Raw genomic sequence first — 24,149 nt, 5'->3', positions numbered from 1 at the left:
GCTAAAGCTATAAATTTGGTATCTATTTATATGTTTCTAAGGAGATCTGTTTCACTCCTAGTCATTGAAGCTATTTATCAGCAATGGTTCTGTGACTGGTGAATGAGGATTGCCAGTAATTTCTTGGATAGGAAAGATATTTTAATCTATTATTTTTACTTTTTACTTTTTTATTTTATTTATTTTCTTTTGTTTTTGAGAGAGAGAGGGCACAAGTGAGCAAGGGGCAGAGAGAGGGAGAGAGAGAGAATCCCATGAGGGGCAGAGAAAAAGGGAGAGAGAGAGAAGCAGGGGTCACCTGAAGGAGGACTCATGTTCACCCGAAGCAGGACTCGAGCTCATCAAGTGCAGTTCAAACTCACCTGATGTGGGGCTGGAACTCAAACTGTGAGATCATGACCCGGGCTGAAGTCAGATGCTTAACCAACTGAGCCACCCATGTGCCCAAAATCTTTTATTCTGTTTTTAATAATATTGGATTATACCTGTTTTGTTGGATTCTGAAATGCTAGAGCCTGCAACATGAAATTAGGATTATGTAAATCTTTGTTGAAAAGATCTTGAAAGTATTTTGATTTAAGGAGTAAAATATTTCAAGCTAATGAAAACATGATGCATAGTTTAAGAATTTTGAGCTCATCCTGGGAAGATGGCGGTGTAGGAGGACACTGGGCTCACCGCGCATCCTGCTGATCACTTAGATTCCACCTACACCTGTCTAAATAACCCAGAAAACCGCCAGAAGACTAGCAGAATGGAGTCTCCGGAGCCAAGCGCAGACAAGAGGCTCACGGAAGAGGGGCCCCTCCCAAAGTGGATCTCTGAAGAAAAAGCGAGCTGAGCCTGCCCCTCCCACCCCTGTGCACCTGGCCGATCCACCCCAGCTAATATGCCAGATCCCCAGCACCACAAGCCTGGCAGTGTGCAAGTAGCCAGGATGGGCCACACCACCCGACAGTGAATCCCGCCCCCTAGGAGAGGGGAAGAGAAGGCACACACCAGTCTGACTGTGGCCCCAGCGGTGGGCTGGGGGCAGACATCAGGTCTGACTTCGACCCCGTCCACCAATGCAAGTTATTCAAGACAGCACAAGGGAAGTGCCCCGAAGTCCTACACCACTCCAGGGACTATCCAAAATAAGGAAACGGAAGAATTCCCCTCAGAAAAACGTCCAGGAAATAACAACAGCTAATGAACTGATCAAAAATGATTTAAACAATATAACAGAAAGTGAATTTAGAATAATAGTCATAAAATTAATTGCTGGGCTTGAAAACAGTATAAAGGACAGCAGAGAATCTCTTGCCACAGAGATCAAGGGACTAAAAAACAGTCAGGAGGAGCTAAAAAATGCTATCAATGAGTTGCAAAATAAAATGGAGACAACTATGGCTCGGATTGAAGAGGCAGAGGAGAGAATAGGTGAACTAGAAGAGAAAATTATGGAAAAAGAAGAAGCTAAGAAAAAGAGAGATAAAAAAAATCCAGGAGTATGAGGAGAAAATTAGAGAAATAAGAGATGCACTAAAGAGAAATAATATACGCATAATTGGTATTCCAGAGGAGGAAGAGAGAGGGAAAGGTGCTGAAGGGGTACTTGAAGAAATAATAGCTGAGAACTTCCCTGATCTGAGGAAGGAAAAAGGCATTGAAATCCAAGAGGCACAGAGAACTCCCTTCAGACGTAACTTGAATCAATCTTCTGCACAACATATCATAGTGAAAGTGGCAAAATACAAGGATAAAGAGAAAATTCTGAAAGCAGCAAGGGATAAACGTGCCCTCACATATAAAGGGAGACCTATAAGACTCGTGACTGATCTCTCTTTTGAAACTTGGCAGGCCAGAAAGGATTGGCACGATATCTTCAGTGTGCTAAACAGAAAAAATATGCAGCCGAGAATCCTTTATCCAGCAAGTCTGTCATTTAGAATAGGAGGAGAGATAAAGATCTTCCCAAACAAACAAAAACTGAAGGAATTCATCACCACTAAACCAGCCCTACAAGAGATCCTAAGGGGTATCCTGTGAGACAAAGTACCAGAGACATCACTACAAGCATAAAACATACAGACATCACAATGACTCTAAACCCATATCTTTCTATAATAACACTGAATGTAAATGGACTAAATGTGCCAACCAAAAGACATAGGGTATCAGAATGGATCAAAAAACAAGACCCATCTATTTGCTGTAAAAAAGACTCATTTTAGACCTGAGGACACCTTCAGATTGAGAGTGAGGGGATGGAGTCACAAAATAGCCCTTCATAAGTATACAAGAATTGAAATCATACCATGCATACTTTCAGACCACAATGCTATGAAGCTTGAAATCAACCACAGGAAAAAGTCTGGAAAACCTCCAAAAGCATGGAGGTTAAAGAACACCCTACTAAAGAATGAATGGGTCAACCAGGCAATTAGAGAAGAAATTAAAAAATATATGGAAACAAAGGAAAATGAAAATACAACAATCCAAACGCTTTGAGATGCAGCAAAGGCAGTCCTGAGAGGAAAATACATTGCAATCCAGGCCTATCTCAAGAAACAAGAAAAATCCCAAATACAAAATCTAACAGCACACCTAAAGGAAATAGAAGCAGAACAGCAAAGGCAGCCTAAACCCAGCAGAAGAAGAGAAATATTAAAGATCAGAGCAGAAATAAACAATATAGAATCTAAAAAAAACTGTAGAGCAGATCAATGAAACCAAGAGTTGGTTTTTTGAAAAGATAAACAAGATTGATAAACCTCTAGCCAGGCTTCTAGAAAAGAAAAGGGAGATGACCCAAATAGATAAAATCATGAACGAAAATGGAATTATTACAACCAATCCCTCAGAGATACAAGCAATTATCAGGGAATACTATGAAAAATTATATGCCAACAAACTGGACAACCTGGAAGAAATGGACAAATTCCTAAACACCCACACTCTTCCAAAACTCAATCAGGAGGAAGTAGAAAGCTTGAACAGACCCATAACCAGCAAAGAAATTGAAACAGTCATCAAAAATCTCCCAACAAATAAGAGTCCTTTACCAGATGGCTTCCCAGGGGAGTTCTACCAGACGTTTAAAGCAGAGATAATACCTATCCTTCTCAAGCTATTCCAAGAAATAGAAAGGGAAGGGAACTTCCAGACTCATTCTATGAAGCCAGTATTACTCTGATTCCTAAACCAGACAGAGACCCAGTAAAAAAAGAGAACTACAGGCCAAGATCCCTGATGACTATGGATGCAAAAATTCTCAATAAGATACTAGCAAATTGAATTCAACAGCATATAAAAATAATTATTCACCATGATCAAGTGGGATTCATTTCTGGGATGCAGGGCTGGTTCAACATTCACAAATCAATCAACGTGATACATCACATTAATAAAAGAAAAGATAAGAACCATATGATCCTGTCAATCGATGCAGAAAAGACATTTGACAAAATTCAGCACCCTTTCTTAATAAAAACCCTTGAGAAAGTCGGGATAGAAGGAACATACTTAAAGATCATAAAAGCCATTTATGAAAAGCCCACAGCTAACATCATCCTCAATGCAGAAAAAGCATTTGACAAAATTCAGCATCCTTTCTTAATAAAAACCCTCGAGAAAGTCGGGATAGAAGGAACATACTTAAACATCTTAAAAGCCATTTATGAAAAGCCCAAAGCTAATATCATCCTCACTGGGGGTAAACTGAGAGCTTTTTCCCTGAGATCAAGAACACGACAGGGATGTCCACTCTTACCGCTGTTGTTTAACATAGTGTTGGAAGTTCTAGCATCAACAATCAGACAACAAAAGGAAATCAAAGGCATCAAAATTGGCAGAGATGAAGTTAAGCTTTCACTTTTTGCAGATGACATGATCTTATACATGGAAAATCTGATAGACTCCACCTGCAGCGTGCTAGAACTGATACATGAATTCAGCAAAGTTGCAGGATACAAAATCAATGTACAGAAATCAGTTGCATTCTTATACACTAATAATGAAGCAACAGAAAGACAAATAAAGAAACTGATCCCATTCACAATTGCACCAAGAAGCATAAAATACCTAGGAATAAATCTAACCGAAGATGTAAAAGATCTATATGCTGAAAACTATACAAAGCTTATGAAGGAAATTGAAGAAGATATAAAGAAATGGAAAGACAATCCGTGTTCATGGATTGGAAGAATAAATATTGTCAAAATGTCAATACTACCCAAAGCTATCTACACATTCAATGCAATCCCAATCAAAATTGCACCAGCATTCTTCTCAAAACTAGAACAAGCAATCCTAAAATTCATATGGAACCACAAAAGGCCCCAAATAGCCAAAGTAATTTTGAAGAAGAAGACCAAAGCAGGAGCCATCACAATCCCAGACTTTAGCCTCTACTACAAAGCTGTCGTCATCAAGACAGCATGGTATTGGCACAAAAACAGACACATAGCCCAATGGAATAGAATAGATACCCCAGAACTAGACCCACAAACGTATGGCCAACTAATCTTTGACAAAGCAAGAAAGAACATCCAATGGAAAAAAGACAGTCTCTTTAACAAATGGTGCTGGGAGAACTGGACAGCAACATGCAGAAGATTGAAACTAGACCACTTTATCACACCATTCACAAAAATAAACTCAAAATGGATAAAGGACCTGAATGTGAGACAGGAAACCATCAAAACCCTAGAGGAGAAAGCAGAAAAAGGCCTCTCTGACCTCAGCCGTAGCAATTTCTTACTTGACACATCCCCAAAGGCAAGGGAATTAAAAGAAAAATGAACTACTGGGACCTCATGAAGATAAAAAGCTTGTGCACTGCAAAGGAAACAACCAACAAAACGAAAAGGCAACCAACGGAATGGGAAAAGATATTTGCAAATGACATATCGGACAAAGGGCTAGTATCCAAAATCTATAAAGAGCTCACCAAACTCCACACCCGAAAAACAAATAACCCAGTGAAGAAATGGGCAGAAAGCATGAATAGACACTTCTCTAAAGAAGACATCCAGATGGCCAACAGGCACACGAAAAGATGCTCAACGTCGCTCCTCATCAGGGAAATACAAATCAAAACCACACTCAGATATCACCTCACGCCAGTCAGAGTGGCCAAAATGAACAAATCAGGAGACTATAGATGCTGGAGAGGATGTGGACAAATGGGCACCCTCTTGCGCTGTTGGTGGGAATGCAAACTGGTGCAGCCACTCTGGAAAAGAGTGTGGAGGTTCCTCAGAAAATTAAAAATAGACCTACCCTATGACCCAGCAATAGCACTGCTAGGAATTTAGCAAGAACTTAGCAAGGAAATTTAGCAAGGAATTTAGCAAGGGATACAGGAGTACTGATGCACAGGGGCACTTGTACCCCAATGTTTATAGCAGCACTCTCAACAATAGCCAAATTATGGAAAGAGCCTAAATGTCCATCAACTGATGAATCAATAAAGAAATTGTGGTTTATATACACAATGGAGTACTATGTGGCAACGAGAAAGAATGCAATATGGCCCTTTGTAGCAACATGGATGGAACTGGAGAGTGTTATGCTAAGTGAAATAAGTCATACAGAGAAAGACAGATACCATATGTGTTCACTCTTATGTGGATCCTGAGAAACTTAACAGAAACCAATGGGGGAGGGGAAGGAAAACTAAAAAGAGTTTAGAGTGGAAGAGAGCCAAAGCATAAGAGACTCTTAAAAACTGAGAACAAACTGAGGGTTGATGGGGGGTGGGTGGGGGGGGGTGGGTGATGGGTATTGAGGAGGGCACCTTTTGGGATGAGCACTGGGTGTTGTATGGAAACCAATTTGACAATAAACTTCATATATTGAAAAAAAAAGAATTTTGAATTTATTTTATACCACGTAGTTAGCTTATTGGGAGAACCTACCTACAAATATCCATTCAATTTGAAGGTATAAAAATCAGTACACATGGCAGTATGCCATCTTTTAAACTCAACAGGTTAATTCATCTGGGAATTCTGAACCGTGATTAATAGTATTTATCCAACATAAAGACTCAATTTTGTGAGTATTTCATTCTCTTCAAAATTGTTCCATATGCCTATTTGAAAATCTCCAAGTCTTTTTCTTCATAGATAATTCAGCTTAATGTTATAATCATGCATTAGGTTGGTAGAGTATTTAAAATGTTTTGTTTTTATTTAAATGCTAACTACTCGTAGTCAATTTATTAGGAGATATTTTCTATTCCTTTTTACAATGAACTTTAAAAATGCTTCTACAATTTTGATTATTTTCTGCTCTAACACTCTACATGTGCTTTCCCCTATGATGTGTTCTCATGGTTACCACGAACTTTATTCATTCATTCAGTTGAAATACAGATCTAACCTAGTCCTCATGGAACTTACAACCCAGTAGGACAGATAGACAAAATCCAATAAGCAATAAAGATGAGCTAATTATATGGTATTTTAGAAGGTGATGCATGTGATTAAGAAAGAATAAAGCAATTTTAAGTAGCTTAGTCATGGTTCAGAAGCAGTACAGGGAATGGGCAATATGGCTATCTGAAAAAAGCATGTTTCACATAAAATGTAAGATCCTGGGGGTACCTGGGTGGTTCAGTTAGGTAAGAGTCACACTCTTGATTTCAGCTCAGAGAACCATGATCTCATGTTTGTGGGATTGAGCCCCGTGTCAGTTTTTACACTAGCAGTGCAGAGCCTGCTAGGAATTCTCTCTCTTGCTCTCTCTCAACAATAAAGAAAATAAACTTAAAAGAAAAAGAGTGTAAGATCCTGAAGTAGAAATATGCCTTGTATGTTGCTGAAACAGTGAAAACTAGTGATGGTGGAGCAGTAAGTAAAAGAGATAAGATCAGAGAGTGACAAAGGACTAGGTACTTATAGACCACTGTAAGAACTTTGATTTCTACCCTGAGAGAACTGGGGAACCACTGGAGAATTTATTGAAGGGAAAATGATCAGATTCATTATTAACAGGATCGCTCTGGTGGTTGCATTTAGAACAGACCAGGGGAACAAGAGGGAGAGTAGGAAAGTGGGTTAGGTGAGACATGAATTGACTCAGACTAGGGAGGCAGCAGTAGACATCTTAAGAAGTGATTAGGTTCTACATATATTTGGAAAATAAAGGTGCTAGATTTGCTGATGGATTGGATATGGAGTATGAAAGAAGAGATGAGGCAAGATTACTTCCAAGAGTTTTGGCCTGAGGCTCAGATTTTGACCTCAGAAGAGTGCAGGGGTAAGTTTGGAGGAATATCAGGAACTCAGTTTGGATGTAAACTCTGGGGCTATCTCAGTCTCAGTAAAGTCTGAGCTGCCTGTTAGACATCTGAATGGTGAAGTTGAATAGGTTGTTGGATTTAAAATTCTGAAATACAGCTGAAGGGTTCAAGATAGATATATTAATTCAGCGTTTCATTAGGGTATGGGCCATATCTAACTTGTTTATTCCAATGTGCACCATACCTACATTTAGTAGTTGGAAGGTACTCGAGAAGTATCTGTTAAGAGAGTAACTACAAATATAGTGAGTTATGTGCTGGTAAATGTTTAACTACAAGAACTCTGAGGGGAAAAAAAATCAAACAGAAAACAAAACTTCTGATTTCTAGTGTCTTCCGATTTTCAAAGTGTAAACTCTAACCATGATTTCAAGCTACAAAAGTAATATCACTAAATGCTGAGTTGGGAAGAAATGCATGCAATTGATTCCCTCTAGCCAGCTCTAGAACACTGAGCCCACTTGCTTGCTTAGTGATATAGTCATATACATATTTTCCTTACTTTACAGGTATGCATAAAAGATAATTTTAAATAACCTTGATACTTGAGCAGATGGGAAGAAAGATATCTGATAGATGATAAAAAAAGCTCAAAATGGGGGATTTAAGCAAATATTTAAAAACCTATGTCACCCACCGGGATACAAGTGTGCTGTTTCGAAGGGACACATGCACCTCCATGTTTATAGCAGCACTATCAACAATAGCCAAAGTATGGAAAGAGCCCAAATGTCCATCGATGGGTGAATGGATAAAGAAAATGTGTTATATATATACAATGGAGTATTACTTGGCAATCAAAAAGAATGAAATCTTGCCATTTGCAACTATGTGGATGGAACTGGAGGGTATTATGCTAAGTGAAATTAGTCAGTCAGAGAAAGACAAAAATCATATGACTTCACTCATATGAGGACTTTAAGAGACAAAACAGATGAACATAAGGGAAGGGAAACAAAAATAATATAAAAACAGGGAGGGGGACAAAACAGAAGAGACTCATAAATATGGAGAACAAACTGAGGGTTGCTGGAGGGCTTGTGGGAGGGGGGCATGGGCTAAATGGGTAAGGGGCATTAAGGAATCTACTCCTGAAATCATTGTTTCACTATATGCTAACTAATTTGGATGTAAATTTTTAAAAATTAAAAATAAAATAAAATAAAAAAACCTATGTCACATACCAAACTAAATTTATCCTTGTACCTTTAGCCAGGCTTTTAAATTATTCCACACAGCTGAGATATCGTTATACAATTCCTGGGAAAAAGACTTCACAGCCTATAAAATAATCTGTTATAATGTTAATAGTACTGTCTTGCCAGAGATTTCTTCATAAATTTGAATTCAACTTAGAAACTGTGTTTAATAATGTTGCCATAACACATCTACCACAAAAATGTCTGTACAAAGGTTAATCAAGTTGTTGTTCTATTCTGGAGTCTAAACTGTTTGGCATATACCTTAGAGTCACTATTGGTTCTTTAAAAATATGTATTTTAATTAATATTTAAAAAATTTGTATTGTGGCAAAATATAAATAAAATTACCATTTTAGCAATTTTTTAAAAGTTTATTTTTTTTTATTTTGAGGTAGAGAGAGAGATAGAGAGAGAGAGAGAGAGAGATAACTGGGAAGGGGCAGAGAGAGAGGGAGAGAGAATCCCAAGCAGGCTCCATGCTATTAGAACAAAGCCCTATGTGGGGCTTGAACTCACCAGCCATGAGATTATGACCTGAGCTGAAATCAAGAGTCAGATGCTTAACCGACTAAGCCACTCAGGCACCCCTGTTTTCTCTGTTTTTAAGTGTACATCTCAGGTATTAAGTATATTCATATTGTTGTGCAGCCTTCACCATCAATCTCCAGAACTTTAATTATTTGTTTCATGTAAAAGAAGTGCATTTTGTTATAGATAATTAAAAAAGTACAAAGCAAAATAAAATTACTGAGAAAGTCTCACCAATCAGAGCAAGTCAATCTTACTGCACGTATAGAATTATATTAGACTGTTAATCCATAGTCTAAAAATTCTTCATGTGTTAGAGATCCTGCTGAGTCTCAATGGGATTCAAACTCTGTGTCTAATGAAGTGGTAGGTCTGCCAATCCCAATTTTATATTTTGCAGAATTTATTTAATGTATCAGTGATCAAACCTCAATAAAAATGATTTATGTTCAGAGTGATGAGGCATGGGGGAGAGGAGGTATGGACAATTCCTCATCCTGGACATGCCATTTATTGTTGAGCCCCAGGGAGAGAAAGTTGCAAGTAGAAGATGAAGGAATATTAGTCATTAAGAAATTGTTAATGGAGCAAAGATTAGGGACAAGATCATTCTTCCAAAGTCTCTTTCAACACAAATAATCGTAACAAAAATTTCAAGCCGAGGGCAAAGTTTGTGACTTAGCGAGTTTTGCAGATTTAGATGAAATTTGCCCGAAACAACAATCTGGAGTAGGACTTGGCTTCCCCATCCAGAGAAACTGTCATGCTCTGGACCAATGTAAGGATGCTGATTTTCTTTTCTTTTCTTTTTTTCGCTAGTGTGGGATGGGGGAAATAGAAATGCTAAAGGGGACTACTGATGAACTGTTTGTCAGACCTCCCTAGGGACTCTGAAATCATTGGAGACTAGTAAGAAGGGGTTTATAAGGAAAGGTTATAACATGTTAAAAATTTTGGATATTTATGCTAATGTTACCACATTAATACATGTGTACCTGGAGACTTGAGAGGACCTATGTTGTATTCAAATGTGATTTAAAAACTGAGAACAAACTGAGGGTTGATGGGGGGTGGGAGGGAGGGGAGGGTGGATGATGGCTATTGAGGAGGGCACCTTTTGGGATGAGCACTGGGTGTTGTATGGAAACCAATTTGACAATAAATTTCATATATTAAAAAAAATAAAATAAAATTAAAAAATGAAAAAAATAAAATAAAATAAATTTCTACATGGAATTCCATTTTTTAGATGCCTCATTATTTACTCTATCATTTTCTTTTGTTGGAATTTTTAATGTTTTCAGTTCTTTGAATTTTAGTTTGAAAAATATCCTTGAATATATTGGCAAATTGAACTCCTGAAAAATTTTGACAAAATATACACAACTGTTAGGCTAAACCATATGAAATAGTAATTGACATTTTAAATGATAAAAAATGGCAGTTGCATAAGGTTCAACCTAAAAGTTTGTGTAAAAATGCCCTTTTCACTACATACGTGCCAATGTCTGATAATTTTAATAGATAAAGATTTATATCTCATTATTTTAATTTCCATTTGTTTAATTACTCTTCTGATTCATTTATTCAGCAGTCTGGACTATGTGCTTATCATGTGCAAACTGGTATGACAGGCATAAGGATACAAAGAGCACTCAGATCAGAATGAAACCTGTGTTCATGGTGTTTACAAATCTATTAGAGGAAATTATTAATCACATAGTCTTAAATATAAATATGAATTTTAATATGTGAAAAATGCCATGACAGACATGTGCTAAGAGAGTTGATAAAGGGACATCTATTTAAATTAGGAGGCTCATAGAAGGTTTCCCTGTGAAAGTGACATTTGAGCTCTTATCTAATAGAAGAGTACACTTAACTTATGAAGAATTGGCAGAGGGGAATTTGAAATGGTGTACTGTGTTCAAAGATTTTGTGGCAAAAATATAGCATCATACATTCAGGGACTTGAAAGAGGATAGAAGTGGCTGGAACAGAGCTTAGGCAGCTGAGTTATCGTATGAGATTAAATTGGACAGGTCAAGAAATCAGTCATTATTGTCTGGCTTAAGAATATTCTTTTTCTCACATGAGCAGTGGGAAAACATGGTAGGAGTTTTAAGCAGGGGTGAAGAATCATGTTCTTAGATATGTTTTAAAAGCATCATTCTTTTTTTACAATAGGACCATGATGGTAGCTTGGACTTGGGAAGTGGAGACAGAGACAGAGAAAAGGTAATAGACTTGGGAGCTATTTGAACAACTGAATGGATCCTTGTGCTGTGTCTTGAAATGGGGAACAGTGGAAGAGGAAAATGTTTAGAGGTAAGATAACATGTTTGGTGGAGTTTAAGGAGCTTTTCAGACATCCAGGTGGAAATCTCAAGTAGATAATTGAATATACATGACCAGAGCTTGAAGAAGGTTTAGATACAGGACTTTCAATTGTGAGCCAGTTACTTTTTGAGTTTTAAACCAAATATACGTATTATCTATTAAAAATTAAAGAACATTATAGAGTAAGATACATTTCTAATTCTCATATCAAATAATGTCTAAGATTTAGAATTTGTTCAATAAATGTTTAGTAGTTTGTTAAATTAAAAATGACATAATAATTTTGGGCACCTGGGTGGTTCAGCCATTTAGGTGTCTGACTTCTGTTCAGGTCATGATCTCACGGCTTGTGGGTTCTAGCCCCACATCAGGCTCTGTGCTGACAGCTGGGAGCCTGGAGCCTGTTTCAGATTCTGTCTCCCTCTCTCTCTGACCCTCCCCCACTTGTGCTCTGTCTCTCTCTCAAAAATAAATAAACATTAAAAATTTTTTTAAGTGACATAATAATGTGACATTATTTTAGTAATTTAAGGAAAGAAATCTATATTTATGCATGTGTATAATTTACTGTGCACCAGAGTGTGTGTATATATATCATACATATATGTGAGATATATATAAATATATCACGAAAATGAGAGTTGGATATTTGGAATTTTTGCACTGTGCATATATGCCCCTTAAAATGAATGAGTGACAAAATACATTGCAATAAAAGACTGGTATAGAGGATATATAAGGATCAGAGATTAGGGGCTGGAATAAAGATGATTTGGAGAGTTTTAGCTATGTATTACAACTTTGAGTTACCTGCTTCCCAAGGTATATCCAAAGTTCAGGTGAGGAAAATACTTCTAGCAGAAATGTACTTTATCCTTTCTTATAATTTCTTCAGTGCATCAAATCTGGCCACCTGGAAACTGTCCAAATAGAGATTTGGTTCCCTGGAGACTTCATTCACTGAATTCTGCTTTGGCACATGCCTCTAGCTCACCCAGAGGAACACTTAACAAACATCTGTAGGAAACCTGCTTTTGCATTGTGACAGTGTGGTTGAGGACAGTGTCCTCTTTATTACCCATACAAAGAATTTCTTGAAACTCAATACTAGAAATCCCTTAGCCCTTAAGGAATGTGTATGTATTGTTTTTATAGATAGTGTAAACTATATTACTAATTGTATTCTTTTGCATGTATATTAAGAGTCTCAGACATATTTCAAGTTCACCTTTCATAAACGATTAGGACTCTTTCTTTCATAAATGATAGGACTCTATCCATGTTACAACTTCACCCTGATTTTGTTTGTATTTTCTCTCTTTATTTTCTCCAGTCTTAATTTTTAATTCATTTATATTTATCTACTGTATAGATTGTTATGCATTTTTATAATCCAAAAGAAAACCAATTTGATAATAGAAAAAAATGGTAACTCTTTATTCAAAAGTGAAAAATAAAGCCATGGGTTTAGATGAGTTTACTTGGGGAGAGAGAATAAAGTTAGGACAAAATCAGGCCCAGGATTTAGCATTGAGGAACCTATTTCTTTAATCACTACATAGAGGCAGAGAATCAGAAATACAAGCATGGAAGACAGGCCAAAGAAGAAGGAGGGGACCAGGGAAATTGGAAGCTGAGAAACAGTAGCCACATGATAGGTGGTAGGCACTACTGAAAAATCAAGGAAGTTGAGGACTGAAATGCCCCCTGGATTTCACAACAAGCCTCTCTAGATAGAGTGTTGGGAGATGAAATCAGATTTAAGTAGCTTGAGGAGAAAATAGGAGGTGAAGAAAGGGAGATACAGAATGTAGGCAACCCATAAATTTATGTTTGTTAGACATTTTAATTTTTCTTCTATCAACTCTTTATGACTTTGGTTCTTTTCATACAGTACTATATGTTCTTATTAGTGGGTAAGAATGTGTTATATATTTTAAAGGTTTTGTTTTTACACTAGGTCTGTTAAATATGCTGCAAACTCTTTTTCAATATATTCTTTCCCATTATGGTGAATATAACCTTAATATCAACTGGAGTTCTGCTAGTTATATAAGAGCGCTTGTGATGACATATGCTGTGATGATCTGATGTTTTACCCATTCGATTAATGTATATTTATTGCTTTCACCATGTGCTCATGACTAATTTTGTAAGAATTTGCAGTATAGGAGTGCGTGGGTGGATCAGTAGGTTAAGTTTCTGACTTTGCCTAAGGTCATGATCTCACTGTTGGTCAGTTTGATCCCTGCGTAGGGCTCTGTGCTAACAGTTTGGAGCCTGGAGCCTGCTTCAGATTCTGTCTATCTCTCTCTCTCTCTCTCTCTCTGCCCCTCCCACACTCCACACTCACGCTGTGTCACTGTCTCTGTCTCTCTCTCAAAAATAAATAAACATTAAAAAACTTCAAAAAAATAATAATTATCCATACTTGGTGCGTCCCTGGATTTCAAGAATATAAGGTATTTTTTGTTATTTTGTTAATGTTTTTGGACAATTAAATAAAACATACTGAATTAGTTCCTTAAGGTTTCCGGGTAAGAAACAGTGAATGTCATTTTAAAAATTCTTTAATTAAATATTCCAATTAATACTGGCCTATGAGCTTGGAAATTGTCCTTTACTGTATATTAATAAACCTTCCTAGAGCTTCTAACTTGATCTCAAAAATGCACTTAGAAAATGGAAGAAAATATTTACTGTTTTTTAATATTCCCATATATCAAGTAGATATGCCATAAATGAATCAAATGACAATATTTTTATATATTTCCAATATCTACATTCTTAATTAAAACAAAGGTAATATATATATATATATATATATATATATGATGTGTTTATTACACATGTAAGAGATATAATATATATATAGTTATATAGTTTATGTACTATAAATAAGCACTGAATTCTAATTTAAATGAAAGTAATAATTTTTGTCTAATTAAAGTCTTCAATCATCAGAATTCCTTAGGAGCCGTAATAGCGTAGAGGCTGAGAATAGCACAGGCCCTTGAGTGGATTACAGTGGTTTGAATCTCGGCTTTATTGTATGATCTTGGGAAAGCTTAGCATCTTTTAGATAAATGTTATATTTAAATGTTAAAATTCAAAATGGCAAATTTGGGAAGGATGGTGAAGAGAAACGGTGACCTTGTTGGCAAAGAATTCCAGTATGTGTGTGTGTGTGCATGTGTGTGTGTATTATGGGTGTGTAGGGATGCTGAAGTAGCCTTCCAGGCAAAAGGAAACTTTGTAGAACTGAAAGATGGTTTCTAAGCCAATAAAAACTGTTTTGCAGATTTCGAATAAAGCAGAAGGTAATGTGTCTCAGGATGAGACCAGAACCTGTGATCTCACATTCAGATCGTTAGTACAGATACTAATATTATACAAAAAAAAAAAAAAAAAAAAAAAAAAAAAAAAAGTCGAAGTAGAAAGCAAGCAATTCTCTCAGTGCAGAATGAGTACCAAACACTTAAAGAAATACGCAGTGCCTTTTATTCAACAAAATGTGTGACCGTTACTGTAAGGTTCTCCATTTATGAAATACAGGTGTTCATTAAGGGATTATCTACAATCAGGTCTAAAATTTCCAAGTTCATAGGAGATTGCAAGCATTTTGCTGCAGCTGAAGAAAATCCATTTGTGCCTGTGTCAAAGCTGAAATAGTTTTTAAGCTCAGAAGATCTTTTGATTTTATGCAGAGGGACAGAGTGAGTTAAATATGTTTTCTATTGAGGCTGGGAGGATACAATTCAGTTTATATTAAATGAGGGTAGAAAATACAATTCAATAAGACAAGTGTTCACACTGCAGTTTAAATGATGTATTCCTTTCTCAATAAGAACTAATTAGGGAACTAATAACCTTTGTGATTATTTCAAGAAAGCATTAATTATACAGGAAAATATGATTTCTGTGAGTACATACTGTTACCTATGTTCTATATGAAGTGGAGAGTCTATGCAGCCATAACCAAAGGCGCCACCACTCACCTGAAATATCTCAGAGGAGGTCAAGCATGTAAACTTGAATCTATAAAGTAATTGTAAATATCACAGGACTACTTTTCCAGTTCATGTTTGATAAGACACTAGTGCAGAAAGATTCTGTGGAACGGTAAACTTTGGAAAATCTAATAACTTATATGTCCTATTTTATTCTAAAAATTTTCTTAATGAGGTTTTTCTGTATTTCTGTATTTGTTTTCATCAGTGGTCTACCCAAAGTCTTACTATAAATTACAGTTTTTAAAAGATTTTCAGAATCTGAGCTGAGCATGCTTCAAATTTTGTTGCAAATTTCATGCTCCATAAATTTTGTATTGTTTTGGTGATTAAATAATGTTTCTACTAAAGAAATAGTAATGAATAGTAAAATATTCATTCATTTCAAGCCAGTGACTGAAATAACATTACATTATCAATCAAAGTAATTCCAAGACCACTTCAGATTTTGTATAAATGGAAAAATACCCCTTTTGACCCCTTAGGCTTGAAACATCAATTTCACACACACTAAATTTTCATCAAATTTCATAATGAATTATTAATATCTCAAGAAGAATATTCAAGAGAATTTTATAACATGATATGCTAATGTCCCTCCTGATCACATTAAAAGTCACATGCTTACACGTAATGGATTAGAAAGGAACCCAAAACAAAACAAAAAGGCAGACGCTCAAACCAAAGGAACATTCATTTATATCTTGGTAGAGCAAGGTCAGAGGCAATTTCTCCTGTTCCTCAACTTGGAGCTGATTTTTTCAGTTCCTTCTTTATACTCACTTCTGACCCCACAAAAGTGAAAGGGTGAGATACATGTAGACGACCAAGGATAAAGGGAAGATTAGCAGTTTCAGAGGCTTTTGAAAAATGTGATTTTGTGCTTATTTATCCTCATTAGTGGCAACTAACCATTGCTCTTTCAGTTTAATCCTTTAAGCCTAGCATGTGAAAGTAGTTTGTGCTCACTGTTTCAAAATGGTAAATGCAGAGGATGGATTTACGGAAAGAGTTGGTTTTGTCTTATTTTTTCTCATAGTAGTGGCTTCATGTAGTGAGAATATTGTCTCATTTTCTTTTGAAACAGTTTTGTTGCTATAGAAAGAAGCTCACTTTTCTTTTCAAAGTTGAGGACATTGAGTCTTGAAGTTAAAGTCACTTCACCCCCACACATCCCCCGTGAAGCTGCCAATCACAAAACAGGGACGGGATCAACTGTTATTGATTTTTTAGAATAATATTGAATTAGAGTATAAACAGCTTTCAATAATAGGTAGGGGTTTACCATTGTCTTGACACAAGTATGCATAGTTCATAATGTTCAATAGGAGAGAGCAAATACAAATACTAAAAATTTAGATACCAGAAAAGTATTGGAGCTTCTTTTAATTGCTTAAGAATCTCAGAATCCTCACTGTAGATGGGGGAACATTCTAAAAAATTACCTTAAATAGCTATGTATAAAGTGGTGTGTATTGTTTTGTAACCATTTATTATTTGGGATTTTGTTGTTGTTGTTGCCCGTTATCTGAAACATTAGATTGTATGTAATCTTGCAGGCACAGGATGTATCCAGTTTATAGCCTCCCCAGATTATTAAAAGTGAAATCTAACCCAAGACCCTGTAGAAACTTATAGCATACAGCAATCTTTTGGAGAGGTATTATTACCTCTGATGGATGTTCCATGACTGGGAGGCCAAACCACTATTGGCTTTGGAGCAAGGATAGAGAATAGGATGGGTGGGGATGAGGACCAGCAGACCAGAGAGAGGGAGGAAGGATGGAGGGTGACTCATTGTCCATTTCTCTGACAGAATAGTGACTAACGAGAGAAGGAAGACCAAAAAATACATTTTACAGAGAACGTAAGTTTTGCAGCAATTGTTTGCATCCATTTGGGAAAGCTCGTATTAAGTGTTTCTAGCTGAGTTTGTCCTACTTGGAATGACAGACTTTCCCTATCTCTCTCATTGGTCTTCTCAGTCCCTCCAGATGCCATTAATAGAGATCAGGGGGCGTTGAGGGAGAATGGGGGAAGCCATGGAAGCAGAAACTGGTTAGCCAGTTGGGGCATTATCAATGTGTTCGTGACTTCTTTTTCCAAGAGTTCTTTCCTAGTCCCTTTCCTTTTATCAAATCCATCTTGTCACCCTGTCATTGGTAACATTGTCCCACTGCCCAGCTTTTCTCTCTCCCTTCTCCCTCCTTCCTCCCTATTCTCTCCTCACCTGTCCACGGCAATGGCCGTCATAGAGTAGATGCTGGCGAACACCGCTGTGATGGGAAAGAAGTTCTGGAAGCGACAATAGTTGGCGCCGAAGTACCACTCGCTGTGAAGCGCATAGATGAAGTTGACCAAGGTGTTGAAGGCAGCCATAGAGGCGTCGGAGAAAGCCAGGTTCACGAGGAAGTAGTTGGTAACGGTCCTCATGCGCTTGTGGGCCAGGATGATCCAGATGACGATGAGGTTCCCGAACACCGCCACCGCCACAACCACGCCGTATGCCAGGGACCAGAGCGCAATGCGCCAGGACGGCTGCACGAACTGGTTGGTGAGGTTGGCCCGGGGTTGCGAAGGCGCCGGGGAGGCCGCGGGCAGTCCTAGGGCAGAGGACGAGGCCGAGAGGTTGCCAGCTTGGACTAGCAGGTGCAGCCACTCAGCCTCAGCCGCCCCCGGAGCGGCCCCTGCCGCGAGCGCAGCGCTCAGGTTCCCGGGATCCGCGCCCGCCGTGCTCGCGCGGTCGGTCCAGTTCGCGGCTGCGGGGAGAGAACCCATCGAAGCTAGTCTGCAGCCCCGATCTCCCCACTCACGGACGCCAGCCGAAGGTCTTCTCTGCTTCCTGGTCCCTTTGCTGGTGGGCAGACCTCAGCTCCGCCTGGAAGCAAGGTAGAGAGGCTACCGCAGCCCTTGATGGTTAAGAAATGCTTTGAGCCAGCAGGTGATGGGTAACGGGGGAAGCACTTTTTCCGAGGAGTTTGCGTCTCTAGCCGGCAGGAAGGATGAGACAGTCGAGAAGCGAGTTGTTAGGAGCTGTCACCTGCGGGGAACTCCGGGATCGCCCCTGCGCGAGTTCCCGGGCACCGGCTGGATCACTGAGGTTCAGGCGCTGCAGCGGGCTTTATAGTCTCTTACAGTCCCGGCTTTGGTGACGTTGTGGGGGCCGCGGAGCTGACGAACCCCTTCGAGGGCTACGATTGCACTCCTTTCCTCCGTCTCCCCTTTTGCATTTCATTCATTCGCTACTGGTAGCCGCGCAGCAGGCGCTCGGCGCGGTGAGACGCTCTGGAAAGACTGCACTTTCTCAGCTGTAATTAAAATCTGTACGAGATTGTTTTTCCTCTCTTAACTTCAAGATATTTTTACTGAGGTCTGTGTTCTCAGACATCTATTATGGGCTGCTCGTTTCTAAACCAATTAAACTATTCACCTCTAGGGCGAAGGCACGATGCGGAGAGATTTGTCAGAAAGAGCTTGTGTGGCTATTACCTGCCGCAAGCTGGGGGCACAGCTAGACGCGCATTTTGTTAGGTGTCACTGGCTCTTGGAATTTCTCCCCACTTGCTGCTTGTTTATGTTCTCACGTACCAGATCCCTTTTCCTCTCGCTCCCATTTGCAAAGTCTACCCGTTTCTCCTCTTCTAATCTCCGTCACCAGAAACCAGTCTCCTCCGCCTTCCTCCCTGGCAGAGACTATGGATTCTCCTGTTGGAATGCAGTTACCCACCGAGGATAGATCATCGATTTTCTTGAAATACGATGAGGAGACTTGCATCTTTTCATTTCCCTGGCGTGAACATATCTTGTAAGCAACTTAAACACGTTCATTTGGTTATACGGCTTTGGACATTTGGCGCCTTGGTTTTCGGGACTGACGTGAGGACACATTGATAAGGATGCATGACTGTAACCTTAGTGTCCTGTGCAGACCAGAGGGCCTGACTTCTGAGCTTTGCTGGCACATGTGAGCAGCAGGGCTCTGTAGGGTACAAGCAAGAGGAAGTAGTCTGTGCTTAGATGGATGTTACAGGCAATTTATTAGTATGTTCCAGAGCAGAAACTCTTCTTTATTATTTTCTTGGGGTCAGGAATAAAGGGATTTAGGGCTAAACATATTAGCAACTCCCCCCAAAACATTGAACTCTTTGAAACTCAGTTTTCTCATTTGAAAATGAATATAAAAAAAAAATCAAATTTACATAGTTATAATTATATGGAGCAAGTAGTCTCAACAACAGGAGGCAAGAGGGAGACCTTAATAAATGTTAGCACCCTTTGCTGTTGTTATCATTGCTCATTGTATCTGAACGTTTTCAAGTAAGATAGACTAGCATAGCAAGTTTTACTTGCTTCAAGAAAATGTAGTGTGTGATTTGTGAACATTCTGTATTCTTTAGTTTCCTGGTGTTAGAATGTATTCCTCAAAAACTGCAGTGATTATTGTTCTTTTTTAAATTTTTTGATGTTTATTTTTTAAGAGAGAGACAGAGTGTGAGTGGGGGAGGGGCAGAGAGAGAGGGAGACACAGAATCTGAAGCAGGCTCCAAGCTGTCAGCACAGAGCCAGATGCAGGGCTCAAACCCATGAACTGAGAGATCATGACAGGAGCCGAAGTTGGAAACCTAACAGACTGAGCCACCCAGGCACCCCACTGCAGTGACTATTGTACAAATAGACTTAGGATGATTGGTAATGATACTGTTTTCCTTATTGTAATTTTTATGATAAACAAGGTACTATATAGAAATAAGTTTGAAGCAACCTGATAATAAATATATTATACAACTCTGCTTCAAAATAAATGCATGCTGAAAATGATAATTATCAAGTTATTATTTACTATTTCTTCTCAGTGAGGCCTATGAAAATATATGATAAGTCATAAGTGAATTTGATAGAGATTCCACATGTCCTGCTTACTAATTCTAAACTAAACCATTTTCTTTTGAAAGGCACATTATTTCTTTCTGCCAATTCACCATTTAGAAATTACTTGAGTTACAACTGAAAACTTCTTTCTTCTCTAATGAAATCAAGGAAGAATTAAAAAAAAATTTTTTTGTTTGACATGCACCATTCATCAAATGAGTCATGTGGTGACTTAGTAATAATTATGCATATTTTGATCAAATATTTAAAGTTGTAAAATTGCCTACTTGTGTAGAAATCCATTCAGTTTACTCTGTTGCTTTACTTATCATGTCTGTGATTTTGCCTTTATTGGACTTTGCCATGAGTGGAAATGATATGAAAAAAAAATGATAATGATGGAATTAGAAGTACTTAACAATAAAAGGGGTTTAATGAGTTCTTTCAGAGGAAGAGAGGAATCCAGGACATGGCTTTCCTTTTAGAGCTACCTTCTATAGAATCTATCTGTTTCCCCATAGAGGACTTATTGTTCATTCATTGCTTCAGTCATTCCCCTCATCGGTATTGAGTATATTTCCTTCCAAGAGCTGTGCCAAGTCCTAGGAATGTAGCAGGTAAAACTAAAGATATAAGCCAGATATGAACCCTATCCTCACTGAGCTTGTAGTCCAACAGTATTTTTAACATTAGAGCAAGTATTATGAATAGTGGAATAGGAAGGTATAGAGAAAAATGGGAGTGTGCAACTGAACAAGAGGATGTGTTCATTGAATTCTGGATTCTGTCAACTTCTCTTAAAGAATTTCTTTGTGAGGAAAAGATATTTGTACCCCTCTGTTTACTGTAGCATTATTTACAATAGTCAAGATATGGAAGCAACCTAAGTGTCCATAGATAGAAGAACGGATAAAGGAGATGTGATATATACACACACTGGACTATTACTTAGCCATAAAAAAAAAATGATATCTTGCTATTTGTGACAACATGGATGGCCCTAGAGTGTATTATGACAAGTGAAATGAGTCAGAGAAAGACAACTACCATATGATTTCACTTAAACATGGAATCTAAAAAACAAAATAAAACAACAAAAAAGCAAGAGCAGACCCATAAATATAGAGAACAAATTGTTGGTTGCCAGTGGGGAAAGGGGAAGGATGGGCAAAATGGGTGAATGGTAGTGAGAGACACAGGCTTCCAGTTATGGAATGAGTAAGCCATGCAGGGATGAAAGGTACAGCTTTGAGAATATAATCAGTGGTATTGTAAGAGTGTAATATGGTAGCAGATGGTAGCCACACCTGTGGTGAGCATAACCTAATATATAGAGTTGTTGAATCACTATGTTGTACACATTGTATGTCACCTACACTTCAGGGAACAAAAATTTCTTTGTGAGGATGAAATGAAATGCCAAATAATAGACTTATCAGAAGAGTATGCCTTGAAAAGTGGGAAGGCTTAGAAGATAATGGCTAAGAAACATTTCTTAGCCTTCTTCCTAAGACAATTTGATGAATAATCTGCTCATTATAGCTCCAGAATCTGAATCCTGCCCCTACCTGAATACAGTCTACTGGTATTCCTTTTTCTCTTACCATAAGAAAGCCAAAAGTTTTCGTCTTGGACTCCTGAGGGAAGGGGAAGGGGCAGAGGAAATGTTAACATAGCAGAAGGCATCTCTTAAGATCCTATACTCTTACATTCAAAACTTGGGAGTGTGGCTTTTCTGTCCCCTTTCCCCTCCTCCCCAGTGCTGCTCAGGCTACATCATGCTAGTTCAGACCTCTGGGTGCCTGCTGAACTAACACCACGATGGCTCCTCTCCAGCTACCATCTATGATCATCCACCAGGACTTCATCAGTCACGATGAGATGTTCTCTGACATCTACAAGATTCAGGAGATTGCGGACCCACTGTGTCTGGAGGTGGAGGGGAAGATGGTCAGGAGGACAGTGAATAACATTGATGACTCACTTACTGGTGGAAGTGCATCCACTGCAAGGCCCTAAGGGTGAAGGTACTGGAAGTTCAGTAATCACTGGTGTTGATATCGCCATGAACTATCACTTGTAGGAATCCAGCTTCACAAAAGAAGCCTACAAGAAGTTTATCAAAGATTATATGAAATCAATCCAAGGCACACTTTAACAATGGAAGCCAGAAAAAGTAAAATCTTTTATGACAGGGGCTGCAGAACAGGTCAAGCTATCCTAGCTAATTTCAAAAGCTACCAGTTCTTTATTGGTGAAAACACGGATCCAGATGGCATGCTTGCCCTGCTGGACTACCACAAAGATGGTGTGACCCCATATGTGGTCTTCTTTAAGGATGGTTTAGAAATGGAAAAATGTTAATGAATTTGGCTGTAACTTTGGATGTATCACCCATTGTCATAACTGGCTAATCCTCTTCCTCCACACAACACTAGAACTTAGATGAATGGGACTGATGTCATCTGGAGCTCTTCAGTTATTTTGACCTTGACTTATTTGGAATGGAGGCATTGTTTTTAAGAAAATTAAAAAAAAAACATTTTGTGTGGGTTGTCTAAAAATGCATTTAAACCAATTTGAGAGAAAGGCTCTTAGTTTAATACATATTTAAATCCATTCTGTGTAGTGTCCTGGAGAAGCTAGAGCCCGGTTGTAGACTACTGCTAGAAAGCATAAGACTGCCTGAAGAAGTGAAAACTACTTCTGGGGCTGGAATATTAAAAAACAAAAACAAAAAACAAACCAAGAACCAAAAGTCTTAATTCTGAGTTCAAGTAAAGGGAAAGACCGTGCTCATAGCTGTGTGAACATTTGAAGTGGATTCCTTATACATGTCATCATCAACAAACAGAAGTAGTTAACCCTAGAAGAGATTTCCAAAAGAATAAAAAGAGACTAATATAGTAAGAAAAAAAAAACCTCTGGGGCGCCTGGGTGGCTCAGTCAGTTGAACATCTGACTTCGGCTCAGGTCATGATCTTGCAGTCTGTGAGTTCGAGCCCCATGTCGGGCTCTGTGCTGACGGCTTGGAGCCTGGAGCCTGCTTCAGATTCTGTGTCTCCCTCTCTCTCTCTGCCCCTCCCCCGCTCATGCTCTGTCTCTCTCTCTCTCTCTCTCTCTCTCTCTCTCTCTCGTCAAAAATAAATAAACATTAAAAAAATTAAAAAAAAAAAAAACCTCAGGAGTGTGTTTGAGCACATTTAAAACCTATGCAAATGCATGAAGATGCCAGGAAATAAGCCAAGCATGGTATCATGGGAGATGTTAATAGATTTTACATAATAGTGATTAAATATTGATTTGCCTGCATAAATGTTAATATAAAGTATGATCTTTTATGTGAATGTTATTTATTCCTAATGACAAAGAAATATTTACCTATTTTGCTATGCTAATAGATTACATTTCTTTCAAATTTTATTTGTTCTCCATATTTTTGCTTAGAAGACATATTGGTAATGTGCCCTAGTACTTTGCTAACAACTTATAATAATAGAATGGAAACTGATGACCTGCTTATTCCCTCTCTTTTCTCCTTTTTTACTCTTACAACTTAAGGAAACAGTATGGCATATTTCATACTTGTATTTTTATTTTAACAGTCCTCTTAAAAACAAGCACGATAAGGAGGAATTTCAGGTATTAGTGCTGGCCGGTGGAGAAGTTATTTTCAGAAAGAGGAGCTGGTCAGAATTTCAGATTTCTCTGACATCAACCTTCTCTTTGACAGTTCTCTCATGCTTTTGGTTTCAGTATGTTCAGCGTTCCCACTGTGTTGAGATTTCTTTTTTCTTATGAATTTCAGATCTGATAGTCCACACTTTGACTCCTGCTTTGCAATTTTTTCTTTGTTATTTCATCATAGCTGCTTTACAATTACATTGGGTCATTTTCACTCTCTGAGTT

General features: G+C 38.2%; 1 protein-coding gene and 1 pseudogene across 1 annotated transcript in view; one reads left to right on the top strand and one right to left on the bottom strand.

The window, feature by feature from the left end:
* Positions 1-18,149, bottom strand: part of TACR3 (tachykinin receptor 3) — an 89,350-nt gene extending 71,201 nt beyond the window's left edge. The window contains exon 1 of the mRNA XM_007080980.3: positions 17,602-18,149. Within this exon, the coding sequence (XP_007081042.2) occupies positions 17,602-18,149 (548 nt within the window). The remainder of the gene's footprint in view (positions 1-17,601) is intronic.
* A 3,936-nt stretch (positions 18,150-22,085) lies between these two features.
* LOC102960915 lies at positions 22,086-22,676 on the top strand (annotated as a pseudogene).
* The last annotated feature ends 1,473 nt before the right edge of the window (positions 22,677-24,149 follow it).

Source organism: Panthera tigris, chromosome B1 (genome assembly GCF_018350195.1).
Source record: "Panthera tigris isolate Pti1 chromosome B1, P.tigris_Pti1_mat1.1, whole genome shotgun sequence".
In the NCBI taxonomy this organism is placed as follows: domain Eukaryota; kingdom Metazoa; phylum Chordata; class Mammalia; order Carnivora; family Felidae; genus Panthera; species Panthera tigris.
Note: the sequence above shows the minus strand (reverse complement) of the source record. Positions and strands in the feature narration are given on the sequence as shown.